Source organism: Lissotriton helveticus, chromosome 7, assembly GCF_964261635.1.
Source record: "Lissotriton helveticus chromosome 7, aLisHel1.1, whole genome shotgun sequence".
Classification (NCBI taxonomy): Eukaryota; Metazoa; Chordata; class Amphibia; order Caudata; family Salamandridae; genus Lissotriton; species Lissotriton helveticus.
In genome coordinates, this window is record NC_136068.1 from 484430740 (window position 1) to 484443431 (window position 12692).

The following is a 12692-nucleotide window of genomic DNA, read 5'->3' on the forward strand; positions in this document are numbered from 1 at the left end:
TTTTATGTAACTCCATGGAATTCTATGGACTTAAACTCTTCAAGTACCGCCCACCCCTAGTCTTAGCACACAAACCCACATAAGTGTCATGCAACTGCAAATATTATTTATCCTGAAATACAGCGTAACTGTAGAAGTTATGCTGGAAATATTTTATTTGCTCCTTAAATTGTGCAGTAAACCCTCTAAATCACTTCTATAGACGTATGTGTGCATAAGAAGATTTTTTTTCTGAATTTCTACCATGTATAATTTTGTTTATGCAGCTGCTTGTATGGGAAATATGGAATATATGTTGACACAAAATGCTATGATACAACAGCCTTGCTTCTGAGGCCACTTAGTCAAGTAAAAAGGGCTGTGCTTTTTGGCTGAAAACCAGTATGGTTTCACTTGGCCATTTTGAGTAGTCCCACCTTTTTGGTCCGAGCAAAACTAAGTAGCTGTTGCTGGGGAAAAAAGTGCCCCTGCAGTGATTGCCTAATGATAGTCTACCAGTTTAAGGCAAGCAGGGAAAGGTGGTATGATGCATCTAGTCATGTCGTAGGCATTGTGAATGGCATATATATTTTTGTAAAAATGTTTAAATGGCACTTGGAGTGAATACAATAGTTAGGGAGCCCAACCCTTAATCTTGAGATCTTTACCTCTTCATAGTGATACTTCCAGAATCTGAGCTGGCTTTTGCCCTGTGCTATGGGTAGGCTCTATGGTTATGCAGTGTGTTTTAATCCCTTGTTGTCCTCTCCATTGTAGGTGCTGTGACAAACGCCTTTGGACACAGATCGACTTAAGCCGGCGAAAGTCCATCACACCACCCATGCTGAGTGGCATTATTCGACGGCAGCCTGCCACGCTCGACCTCAGTTGGACAAACATCTCCAAGAAACAGCTCATGTGGCTCATTAACCGGCTGCAGGGTACGTCTTTAGAACATGAGCCTTGGGTCACTCGCAGTATGGAAAAATGTTTGGCAGTGGGACATCCACCTGGAATTGATGATGGTCTAGAGGGTTGTGAATGACCTCTTTGGATTGCATATGGTAGTACTATATACACACAGAGAACATGGATGTGAAATGAGTAGCTGTAATGTTTAGGGTTGTGTTCACTGGGAGAGGGCTGGGGTGAAAGGGCATCAGGAGGGTAGGAACCACAAGCTAAACACTAGGGGGCGAAGGTGATGTCCATAAAGAATGAACTGCTGGTAGATTGCTGGGTGGCCATACCAAAGATGGGTTTTCTGGGCAAGCCCCAAAACAATTACAAAAAAGTAGATAAACTATCCTTACTGCAGATTATGAAATGATTCTGCATAAATAGGTCTATGAGTTAATGATTAATCATGCATCACCTTTAAAAACAATAGTGTTTCTGGAGGGCAGGCGCTCTCTATGTTGATTGATTGTGGAGAAGCTCACTACCTCTAGAATGTAAAGCACCTAGAGGTCATGTCCCTGTACACACTTTTGGAAGAGCTGTGGTGAGTGCACTGGAGTGCTCCCCTTATTCTCGCACCTGGAGCTGCAGTGGGTGAACTTCCCCTGCAGGCTAAGGCATTTCAATATTGCTTGAAAAATGATGAACGTGACCTGCATGCTGATATCATGGTATCATGCTGCATGCTGATGACCGGTGGAGCTGCTTGACAGCTAATGAGGAGATTGGCCCTGGTTCCCCCTTGACAGTCACCTACCCAGCCGGACATTGGGCATAGTTCCTCCTCGTCTCTCCGCTATTACTCCTTCATCCCCTCCTTCTTACGAATTATTGAAACATTGTTTATGTGCACTGTACCGTACTATGCTCTTGTATCTGATGTAACTTGTAATGCAACGATCCTAAATGTAAAGCGCTCGGATACCCTCTTGGGTCATGTTCGCGCTATATAAAACGTTATAAATTAAATAATTGTGAAACTGAAAGCCGCAGAGCCTTTCGCCACTAGTGTTTTAGTGTGTGTTGTGCTCTGGGGTGGAACCCAGCTCCCCAAAGTTCCTCCCTCACCTTTAGCAGACAACCGATTACTTCGGAGAAGGGAGGCTCTTTTCCAGTGGGACCTATTCTTCAAGAATTACTGTTCAGGGTGGGAGGTTGAACCCTGAACAAGAACCACTCTGGTTAGACCATCATAACAGTTTTCATAGGGAGAACAGTTCGCTCCCAAAGCCACCTGACAAAGGGTATCAGTGTCACCTCTACTTGGGGCATTGACAAGTTATTTGCCTCATTGGGACAGAAAGCACCAGACTCCATGAATTTTGGTTTTATAAGGATTAAGGATGGGGGCTCCTGGCTCCTGCTCACACACCTGGGAACCCAGCCATGGTTGCTGCTGATTTCGACAGGCCTTTTGGGGGGTTTACCCCAATCTGTCAGCCCCAATGGCTCAGAAAACACCAATAATGTTTTTGGTTTTTTGTGCAATAGTGTTAGAGTTTGGCCTTTCATGGCATCTTGTTTCATTTCCCCACCCGGGACACAGACTAGGATCTCTGCAAATTGTTGATTTCATCCTCAATTTGCTTTCCCACTAAGCACCAGTAGACAGCAGGGGTGATCTATATGCTCAGGCCCCCCTCTGACACAAAGTAGACTCTTCCTCAACAGCCTCTTTCTAAACAGTATTTCCTCTTCACTGGGCATTGTGGAAATGGGAGGTGACGGGCTGGGGCGCACCACCCCCTGGCACATGTTTCAGTGTCACTGAATCCTTATGATCTGATAGATTTTCCACTCCACCAGGGTTTCTCATCACTTAATCACCTCACTGATCTCCTGGGGGGGGGGGGGGGGGGGAGGGGGGGGGGTGGGAAAGCCCAGTACACCAGGAAATGTGAATGGTAATGCAGACCTTTTCTGGCACATGCCTGACTCCCCTAACCTCACAGGCAGTTTTCCCCCTACAGTAGGGGCTCAGATTGGTGTAATACGCTGTCATCCACACAGTGTGCCCCAAAGGAATGGGATAAGCAAGGGAGATGGTATCGAGAGACTGCAGGGAGACTTGTCCAGCGTCCCATCTTTTTCTCTTTTATTTGCTTGACCTGAAATGATCCTTGAGATGTGGATAGGGTCAGAGTGAGACCGCTCCTCACTCTATTTGTGTTTTTTGTTGCTTAGCTAAAAATAGTCTTTGGTGTCTGGGGTTATATCAGACTCCCAAAGTTGGGAGATATGGGGATACCGCCCCAGATCTGCATCCCCTGGAAGAGTTAAAATGCAGATTGTTGTTGGAGGCAAAGTGCAAGGTATGTATGATTTGTTGCCCAAAGTTGGGCTCCCCACTCAGTTTCTTTAGTTGCTTGACAAAAAAAGACTCTTTGAGGCTTCTCCCACCATGTACATTTTGGGACTACTCAAGAAGCAGATGGAGATAAGGGATGATTGCAGTTTCTTGGCTTGGGGTCAACCAACCCATATGTTCCTTTCCAACCCTGGTCATTTCTGAAATCTAGAAACCAAGCGAGTTCAGGATGCTCTTATGATCTTGCATTTCTGTGGCTGAAATCTTAGAAACCTTTGCTGGAAAACGAACGGGCCCCTGGAAATAGGATACAACCCTACCAAGCAAAAAGACTGATTTGGTAAAAGAGAGCATCGGGCCCAGTGCTGATTGCTTTAGAAGGGCAATTGGACTCTAGATATCTATATATTTAAAAAATATATGAATATCACAAAACGCAAAATTTATATTCTTAGATTTTTTTGATTTTTTAAAAATATTTTTGATATTTAATAGAAAAATCTTTCACATATACCAATTTTCATATACAAATTCCATAAATACACATTCCCTCTGGTTTATTAGACCCACATACACACGTCTAATCAAGGATATGACAGTGGACAATCAATACAATGAACATGGTAGTTCAATCTTTTAACTGGCATAATTGAGAATAGAAAATTCATATTAAATTCATTGCCAACATTTACATGATTTACTCCGATACAATGTGATGGGACTGGTGACACATGTTGGAAACCACGCGTTTCAGCTATGCCTTCTTCAGGACTCCGTCACTGTGGTTAACTAAACCGGGAATATATAAGCATAATTGTAATCTAGAGTGCATCCTGGCCCTTTCAAATATAGACATTGTACGGATATTACATAGAAAGCTTATGGACGATCATAGATTTCAGCGACAGAGGAAAAAGTGAAAGTAAGGAGAAACTCATTAGTGATAAACAACAATAAACATGCAAAAAACATGCGTGATTTGAAACACACAGAACAAAGCAAAATTGACTTCTCAATTCATGCAAATTACAACTAACCACAGTTTATTGTGTAAGTGGTCTGAATTATTCATGCAAAGACCGTCCTAATGTGATCCTAATGTGCATAATCGCATATCTGGCAAAGATGATTAATTGGACAGCTCAGCCCATAGTTTCTAGGTCTAATACCTGTAAACATAGATATTCCATAAAGCTTTGTCATTCTATAAGTTGGATTTTACCTCTGCTTTATCTTTTGTAAGTCCAAATTGGATCTGATAAGCAGACACCATGTACATTTTGGGACTACTCAAGAAGCAGATGTAGATAAGGGATGATTGCAGTGTCTTGGCTTGGGGTCAACCAACCCATAGGTTCCTTTCCAACCCTGGTCATTTCTGAAATCTAGAAACCAAGTGAGTTCCAGGGTGCTCTTATGATCTTGCATTTCTGTGGCTGAAATCTTAGAAACCTCCTGTGAGTAGCAGAAGTCTTACTAACCTGCATTTACGCAAATCTTCTGATTCAAAATGGTACCCCATTTCTATGGGTGGACCTATCTCAAGGAACAGGAACGGGCTGAGACTGTGACCATGTGAAGATCACATTGAACACCTCATTGACCTAACATGATCGCAATTTCAGTATGTTCCCTTGGCGATGAATGGCTAACCCAAACATGTCTCATGCCATTTTCATTGAGATAAGTATGGGAGCACAGAGTGATAGAACTTTTGCACCTGACTGAAAGTTTTCTGTAGCATAAATTACAGGAAAATTAGCATTTTATTCCTTGTAAGAGAGAGGTAGTTTCCATGCAAGGAATATCATCCTGGATGACCAGTATTGGTAGGGTCCCGTGGGAGGACTGTGGTCATTTACATGCACTCGTTATCATGTTATTGGCAATTAGTCACAAGTGTATGTATTATTATTGAGTGCAAACCTAGCTGCAAGGAAACAGACTTCTGGACCGTTGATGTATTTGCGTGGGGGGGGGGGGGGGAATAATAGAGGAGTTTGATTGGTGAGGGAAGTGAGCACGAAATTGTGTACAGGAAAGTAGTTTGTTTCCGTTTGTTTCCGTTTGAAGTTAAAGCAGTGGGGGTAGTAGGCAGAGGCAAAGAAGTAGGTTTGAAGAAGTGGTGAGAATGAAAATGGAGAGTAGGAGGATCTGAAGCAGCAGTGCGATTGTAGCAAAAGGTACACCACTTTGTGTAGGGTTCAGCAGTCTGGAGATTATACTTGAGTGAGGTGTTGCTTGAAGAGTAGAGTCTTCAACACTTTACGGAAGTGGAGAAAAGATGAGGTCTGCAGATATGAAATGAGAGCCTCAACTTAGGTGTGTATCAGGAGAATGCTCCTTGCCCCATCTTTCCCTTCTTGCTGTTTCTGATTTCCAGTCTGGTGATGTTACTGCTGTTTATCATGCGTCTTGATGCTTGCTGACTTCTAAATGATAGAGCAAGTCTCTAGTTTTAATATAGGCTGGCAGTGGAAGCCACTGGAGAGTGCAAAACTGTGGTGCAATTTGCAAAGATCTTTCTGGAGGTTCATCCGTTTAGTACACTTAAGTCAAGTGAGTCTCTTGGACCCAGTCCACAATAGCATTATCTTTTTCGAGATTAGACTGAACCATGGCAGATGTCTTCACACCCACAGCTCATTGTCCATGTTGTTTCTTCTGTCTGACTAGTATATTTATTTCCCATTCCTTCATCATGTAAGTTGAAAGGATGGATTTTGAACAGAAGGACTTGTTCAAGGGATTAGCTATCTTCTTCAAACATTTTCAGCCACCTGCTACGGTGATAAGTGCTACGGTGGTGGCAGTTGTGAGTGAAGTTAAAGGTCGATGTAATTTTTTTTTTAACTGATTTACTTGAAGTTGTTTTTTGCTAGTTTAATAGTTTTAGCACTACTCACAACATTTAATGACAGTCCTAACCTTCAGAAACTACTGCAGTTGAATTTAGGTGATTGACTCTTAAGATTCTCGACTCCTATTTGGGTTTCACCTTCTTTATTAACCTCTTCACTGTTGCCAATTTTAAGCACTGCATTTGCTCTAGGTCCCATCGTTCCTCTACCTTTTTACTTCCTGACCTGTGTGTTAGACCTAGGGTGTGATTTACTTTTCAATTGCATGGTGGGTACCAACGTCGTTATTAGTGGCTCATATCTGTTTGTTATTGCCAAATAAGGAACATCTCACCGTTTTCTCAGACATTCTGTGGTACTCCACCATGCAGTAGAAATTAATGTGTAGTAATTCATGACAAGAATATCTATGAGGAGCTGTGTAGCTTGTACCTTATAAGAGAAGATGCCTGTTTTTACATGATGAAAGGCCCTTCTTGAAGAAGAAGACCTCTTGCGTTGTCTTTCTGACTACTGTCCTCTATCTTCCCATTATCTTTGCAGGTTTGAAGGAACTTGTCCTGTCTGGTTGTTCCTGGGTTGCTGCATCTGCCCTGTGCACCGCCAGCTTTCCCTGCATGCGGCTGCTGGACCTTCGGTGGCTGGAAGACGTGAAAGATTCCCACCTCAGGGAGCTGCTTTCTCCCACTTCCGACACCAAACCAGGTTAGTGGGGGGTCTGATTTCTCTTTTTTTTTTACTTGTTTATTCTAACTTTTGAAAGCTATATGAATATAAATTTAAAAGGAATGTTATCCGAAACATGATAATGAAAGAACTTTGTTGGAAATTTACCCTTTCTGCAGGGTCACCTGGGATTTTTTTGCCAAACTCCATTTTTGCTGGCTATGGAACCCTGTGTACTTTATGGCTGCTAAACAGTGGTAAAGTGCTTTTGCACCTCCTTTCAGCATGGTCAAAACTGTAATACTCCTGATTGGCATATTTAATTTTCCTAGAAGTCCCTAATATATGGCACTAAGGGGTACTCGCAGCCTGCAGTTCAGTTCAGGTCACAAACTTTATTCGATTGCTCATGAAAATCCTATAAGTATACATGTAAACACAGCATATCTTTACATACATCATTAAAATCCTTTACCAAGTGAAAACAATGCATAAAAAAAACAAGAGTAATAATACTGCAATAGTCTTTCATTAGATGCAATAGTACCTAGTAAACAAATCCCAGTAGTTAATGATTAGCACTAGAAACACCAGCCAGAAGCCTAGATATAAAAAATCACAGTTTCGGGGTGGATAAACAGCGAAAAATTAACTAGCTATTATTATGGCAAGTTTCAATTCTTCAGGACTCTGAGACGAGGATTAGGCTTTTCTTTCTTCCCTTCTAATAGCTAGCAGCTTTTCACTATTTTTCCAAATATTAACTATGTTTCCTATGAGGCTTTGGAAAAGTTATAAAACAGTTAATCAAATCAAGGCTTTGCAGTTCGATATAACGATCCCTGCAGACTCTCTATCCCCCTCTTTCTTCCTCTGAACACAATATGTTCATGTGAAACCTATTTTTGGTTATCGGTCTCCTTTCCTAATATGGGGACAATATGCATATTGTCTGTTATCCAATTTGAATTCCATTTGCAAACTGATCATCTTTAACACCCAGTACACAAATCGTCCTACCGATTCAACAGAATAGGATTTTATTTTACATGTCATATTACATTACGATCATGGATAACATTCCATATCTGTCTGGGTGGGTACGTGACATATCGTGTACATGCTGGGAGGGCTAATCCTCGCCTCTGTGTCCTTATTATAATTGAAACTTTCCATTACAATAGCTAGGAACTTTTTCATTCGCTGTCTGGGTACGGAGGAGAGGATTAGGCTAGTTTAAGCTGTTCCACCACTAGGCTTACCAGAGAGGAAACTGGTTTATAATTAAACTTTTATAAAGTTGAATCGGAAGACCAGTGAGCAACGTTGAGGATATACTCCAGTCTAGCTTCCAAAGAAAGAGCTTTAGAAGCCATGCCACCTCTCACTGAATGAACCCCAAAATGGGATGTATCAATGCCTGCTTCCTGCATTACCCATCTGATCCATCTGGCAATCGTAGGGGAAGAACCTCTTTGAGGTTTAGTGGGAGCGATCAACAATTGTCTTTCTCCTTGTGGATATAGATCCCCCCATTACAGTTTCATACGCTTTGATTGTGCAAGCAACACATACTTTAGGTACCTTTGAGAGTGCTGAATATGATACAATTTTTGAATTTTGTTTGATGAGTGATGTGAAAAATGACTCCTTCTGGGGTGAATAGTCTACCTGTAATGCCTAAAGTGTGAACATCTGAGACCCTGCGACAGGAGATTAGGCACAAAATCGCTAGGTTTGCAGATAACTGCTTTCTAGACAGACCGAGATTTAAGGAGAGTAAGGACCTTATTCACTTCACATAAAACAGAGTATCTGGGTTCAGGGAGTAGTGACAATCTAATACCTTTCAAAAGTGTACATACTAAAGGGTGCTCCCCAGGTGGGTGATCCTCCACCGGCCAATGGCCCGCAGAGATTGCCGACCGGAAAGTATTTATTGACCGTAAGCAAAACGTTGCGATGCCAGACTCGCCAGAAAATTCAAAATATGGACAATTTCTGCCCCCAAGGGATCCACCTGGTATTGGAGACACTAACCCATCCATCTCGACCAGGCCGATTAACACCGCTTGGTCGTGCTGTCCGCCCAGACTCTGGTGTTTAAAGAGTCATTTTCTTGTGAAATGCCTGGGACTTTCCACCATTCTGGGTAATCCTCCAAACCATGAGATAAAGTGTGCCAGTTGGCACCAGGGGGTGAGGGTTGTCTTGTGAATCTTGGAGTAGATCCAGAAAAAGGGGTAGAGGGATTGCAAAATCCCCAAAAAGTTCCATCAACACTAGAAACAAACGTACAAACTCCATGTTGGGGAAATCACCACCAGATCTGCCTGCTGCCTGCGTACACTTGCGCGGCTAACCTCATTATTATCACGAATGGAGGGAAGGCATACGCTGTCTCTTTACTCCAATCCAGGAGGAATGCACCCATAGCTACCGCATTGGGGTCCAGTCTCCAACTGCAGTATCTGTGTAGCTGGAAGTCCAAGCGGGACCTAAAGTGATCCACGGAGAACGGGACCCACCTCGCGAAATGGTCTTATTGAGGAGGGAAGCCCCACTACCCGTGCCAGTTGCCATAGTGAAACCTAAGACTTGGACATCATTCTTCTGCGTTTGTGTCTGATCTTGGTCAATTATCGGGCAGGACGACTAAGAGTAGCCTTTACCGAATCTATGAGGAATCCTAGAAACTGCAGGGATTGAGATGGGATGAGTGTGGACTTCTCCGTGTTGATTACGAAGCCCAGAGATTGCAGCAGATCGATGGTCATTTGTAAATGTGTGTAGAGACGCACTGGCCATTGATTCATGATGTCATTGAGAGAGATGATCAATCGCACTCCCCTAGCCCGTAATTGCTCGACCACCGGTCTAATCAGGTTGGTGAAACACCAAGGCATGGATGATAGAGCGAAAGGAAGGAAGGCAAATTCGAGAAAACTAGGGGTCTGGGTGTGTCAGGTTGGGTTGGAGCGCCATAAAATTCTATTTAGAAACCTTGTACTGTTTTGAGAACTCATGCATCTGTGGAAAAAGCCTCCCTTTTCGTTAAGAAATGTGCCAGACGGACCCCAATTTGGAGCCCCTCTGGATTCTTTACTCTCACCTTGTGAATTGTAGCTGTTGTTTCCTCTGGAACTGGCTCTGGCCCCTCAGCAGCACGGTTGGTTCTCGTTGGGTACACATTTCTGAACTTTATTCAGTTTTGCCACTGGCCTCGACTAGAGTTGCCACCTCTAGAGGCTTAGTGAAAGGAGTGGCTGGCCAAGCACCCCCTAAGAAGACCAGCTCAGGCAAAAACATGGGGAGTGAATATACGTTTGATAGATGTCTGAGCCTTATCCAAAGAGTTAAAAGTATTAACAGATTTGCCCAGTTCGCTAATGTGATGGTCCCCAAATAGGTTGACTTGTGCCACCGTGCCTTAGCATCCTCCGCCATGTCAATGATCGTTGCCAGCGGTCCTGCCACTTCCAGGAGTTTGTCCTGGCATGAGCACCATGACCTGTCTATGCCTTTCTTGGGATCTCGGACAAATTTAGCGAGAAAGGTGGCCAATCTCGGGTGTGAGGGCCACCTTGATGACCTGTGTCATACAACCTTGAGACAACTCCTCACTTCCTTATCTAGGGGCTTCCTTGACTTTCCTGCCATGTAGGTGGCCACCTTGGGCACTAGGCGCCATTCCCCTGAACACGGATGCTGAAGGTAATCTGGGTCTAACAAATCTGCCTCTGGGGGCCCCTGTTGTGTCCAGAGCAGAGTGATTGTCAGGAAGGGGATTGGTGGTTTGGCGAAACGACCTCTTATGATCCCCGTCCTCATCTGAAGTATTAGGGGAGTCGTCCCCATCCCAAGGGTCGGTCAGGGGTGACAATTGTGTCCTCTGAGGTATTAGACATCTGGGGATCCTTTAAGGGCTGGGAGTCCATAAACACCTTTTTTAGGCTTCCAAAGGCATAAAGATCAACCCCTGGGCCGTCCGTGTGTTTGCTTGTGTCGGAGTTAGGGTCAACTGCCTGCCCTGGAGGTAAGAGCGCTTGGGGCCCAGAAGTGTCTTCCCTCTGATCGAGGGGTCTCTGTCATTGCGCCTGTATTGTCATGATTTTCGATACCACCTGTGAGACAGCTTTAAAGATTGAGGCATCCATCACTTGACAGACGTGATCCTCAATTGGGCGGTATGTAATGTCCTCCTCCATATATTTATATATTTTTCAGTGCCCTCAAAATCCTCTATACTAAGAGAAAAATTTGATAGTAGGGGCAATTATGATGGGGATGAACCCTGAACAGCAATTATACCCCTTCAGTATAGGGAGATTGATCAAGAAAGAAAATATGGTTCTTGCACCCCCTTTTTTGTATCCGGTAATTTTGCCGCTTCGGAATGTCCCAGTAAGTGCCTCTGTTAGGCTGTCCTTCCCAGCGTGGATGATTGTCTCCAAAAGGTCGCTCGTATTTCTTTTTATGGACTGTTAGCAAACACTACCTAGAAATGAGGTATAAGACTGCTTTAATGTGTCTAGTGTGGAAGTGCCACTTCTAGAAGCTGGCATGTCTGTGTGATAAATGTGAATTGACTGTCTGGCTTGTGATTGGCTGGAGCTAGCTGGTGTGCCTGGCTCCAGGAGTCAGGATGGGTCTGCCCCGGTGGTGAATGGAGAGATCTGCATGTTGATGGGAGGGAGGAGTGCACCTGTGACCTGAATAGGGCTAGGCCTTCCCTCCACAATGCTGGCTCCGCCCCCTGTGGTGCGTCTGATGTCCCTAGCCTGTCCTGTGAATGGGGAGAGGGGCTGAGCGCAACAAAGTGCTCCAGAACCAGCTGCGTCTGGTTTTCACCCACCCTGCACCCTAGAGACAAAGGAAATTGTGTATAAAAAGGGGCTGTGACCCCATGAAAAGTGTTCTCTGTCTGATCCTGACTTGAGGGGGGCCTGCTGCTGCTGGGCGCCAGGAGGAACCTCCACTGGGGACTGCCTCCCTGCCTGGAGGGCCCTGTGAGCTGGCCAATGGGCCCAGCCTTTGCCCCACCCCCCCCCCGCATCCTAAGGACTTTGTTCTCCAAACGCCTGGGAAGCGCTAAAACTTAATTGCCAAGAAGTGCTGGCCTTTGGGGCTGAGAGCGCTTCAGCTTGGAACTACAGCACGGAGCTGCGAGCGCCTTCCTGAGGGATTCCCCGGCGTGGGGATCCCCCTTTTCCTCATCTTTGGTGCGGGTGCCCACCCACCTTATTTGCCGTACTTCTTAAATCTTTGGCAGGTGCCCACCCTGCATGGTGTGCCTAGCGGGTGCCTACCCCGCTTGATATTACAATTTCTGAGGGTGCCCACCCCTCGGTTGCCCCAGGAAACTTCACCGCCGCCGGCCCGGGGGCTTCCAGGCAGAGTGCTGTGCCCGCCTACTAGACACGCTGGGATTGGTCCCTGAATGCTGGCTCTGCCCCCTGTGGTGCTTCTGATGTCCCTAGCCTGTCCTGTGAATGGGGAGAGGGGCTGAGCACAACAAAGTGCTCCAGAGCGTGTTGGTAGACAACCACACCCATCGCTCTCTGCTGTGGTGGAACACACAAAACCTTTCCAAAGGGCGGCCGTTCCTCGACCCGGTTCCACAGATAGTGTGAACAGCAGACTCATTGCTTACCGGCTGGGGAGCTCATCTTCAAACCCATACCATTTAGGGCATGTGAACCCCTCAACAAAAACAATTCCACATAAATTACCTGGAATTGTTGGAGTTCATCGTAGCGTTAAAATCTTTTCCACTCCACCTTGTGGGCATAACTGTCCTGGTCCGTACAGACAAAATTAATGCAAAGTATTACAAACAAAAACAGGGGGGGACGCACTTTCTGCAGCTTTCACACCAGCTCAAAGTATATGGAGATGGGCAATTCCTCAAAACATAT

The 12692-nt window shown here is 44.8% G+C and overlaps 1 protein-coding gene across 4 annotated transcripts in view; it reads left to right on the forward strand.

The window, feature by feature from the left end:
- The window catches only part of FBXL19 (F-box and leucine rich repeat protein 19), a 287065-nt gene that overhangs the window by 186459 nt on the left and 87914 nt on the right, over positions 1-12692 (forward strand). For all 4 annotated transcript variants that reach the window (XM_078652466.1, XM_078652468.1, XM_078652465.1 and 1 more), the window contains 2 exons: positions 757-920; positions 6652-6813. In XM_078652466.1, the coding sequence (XP_078508592.1) occupies positions 757-920; positions 6652-6813 (326 nt within the window). The remainder of the gene's footprint in view (positions 1-756; positions 921-6651; positions 6814-12692) is intronic.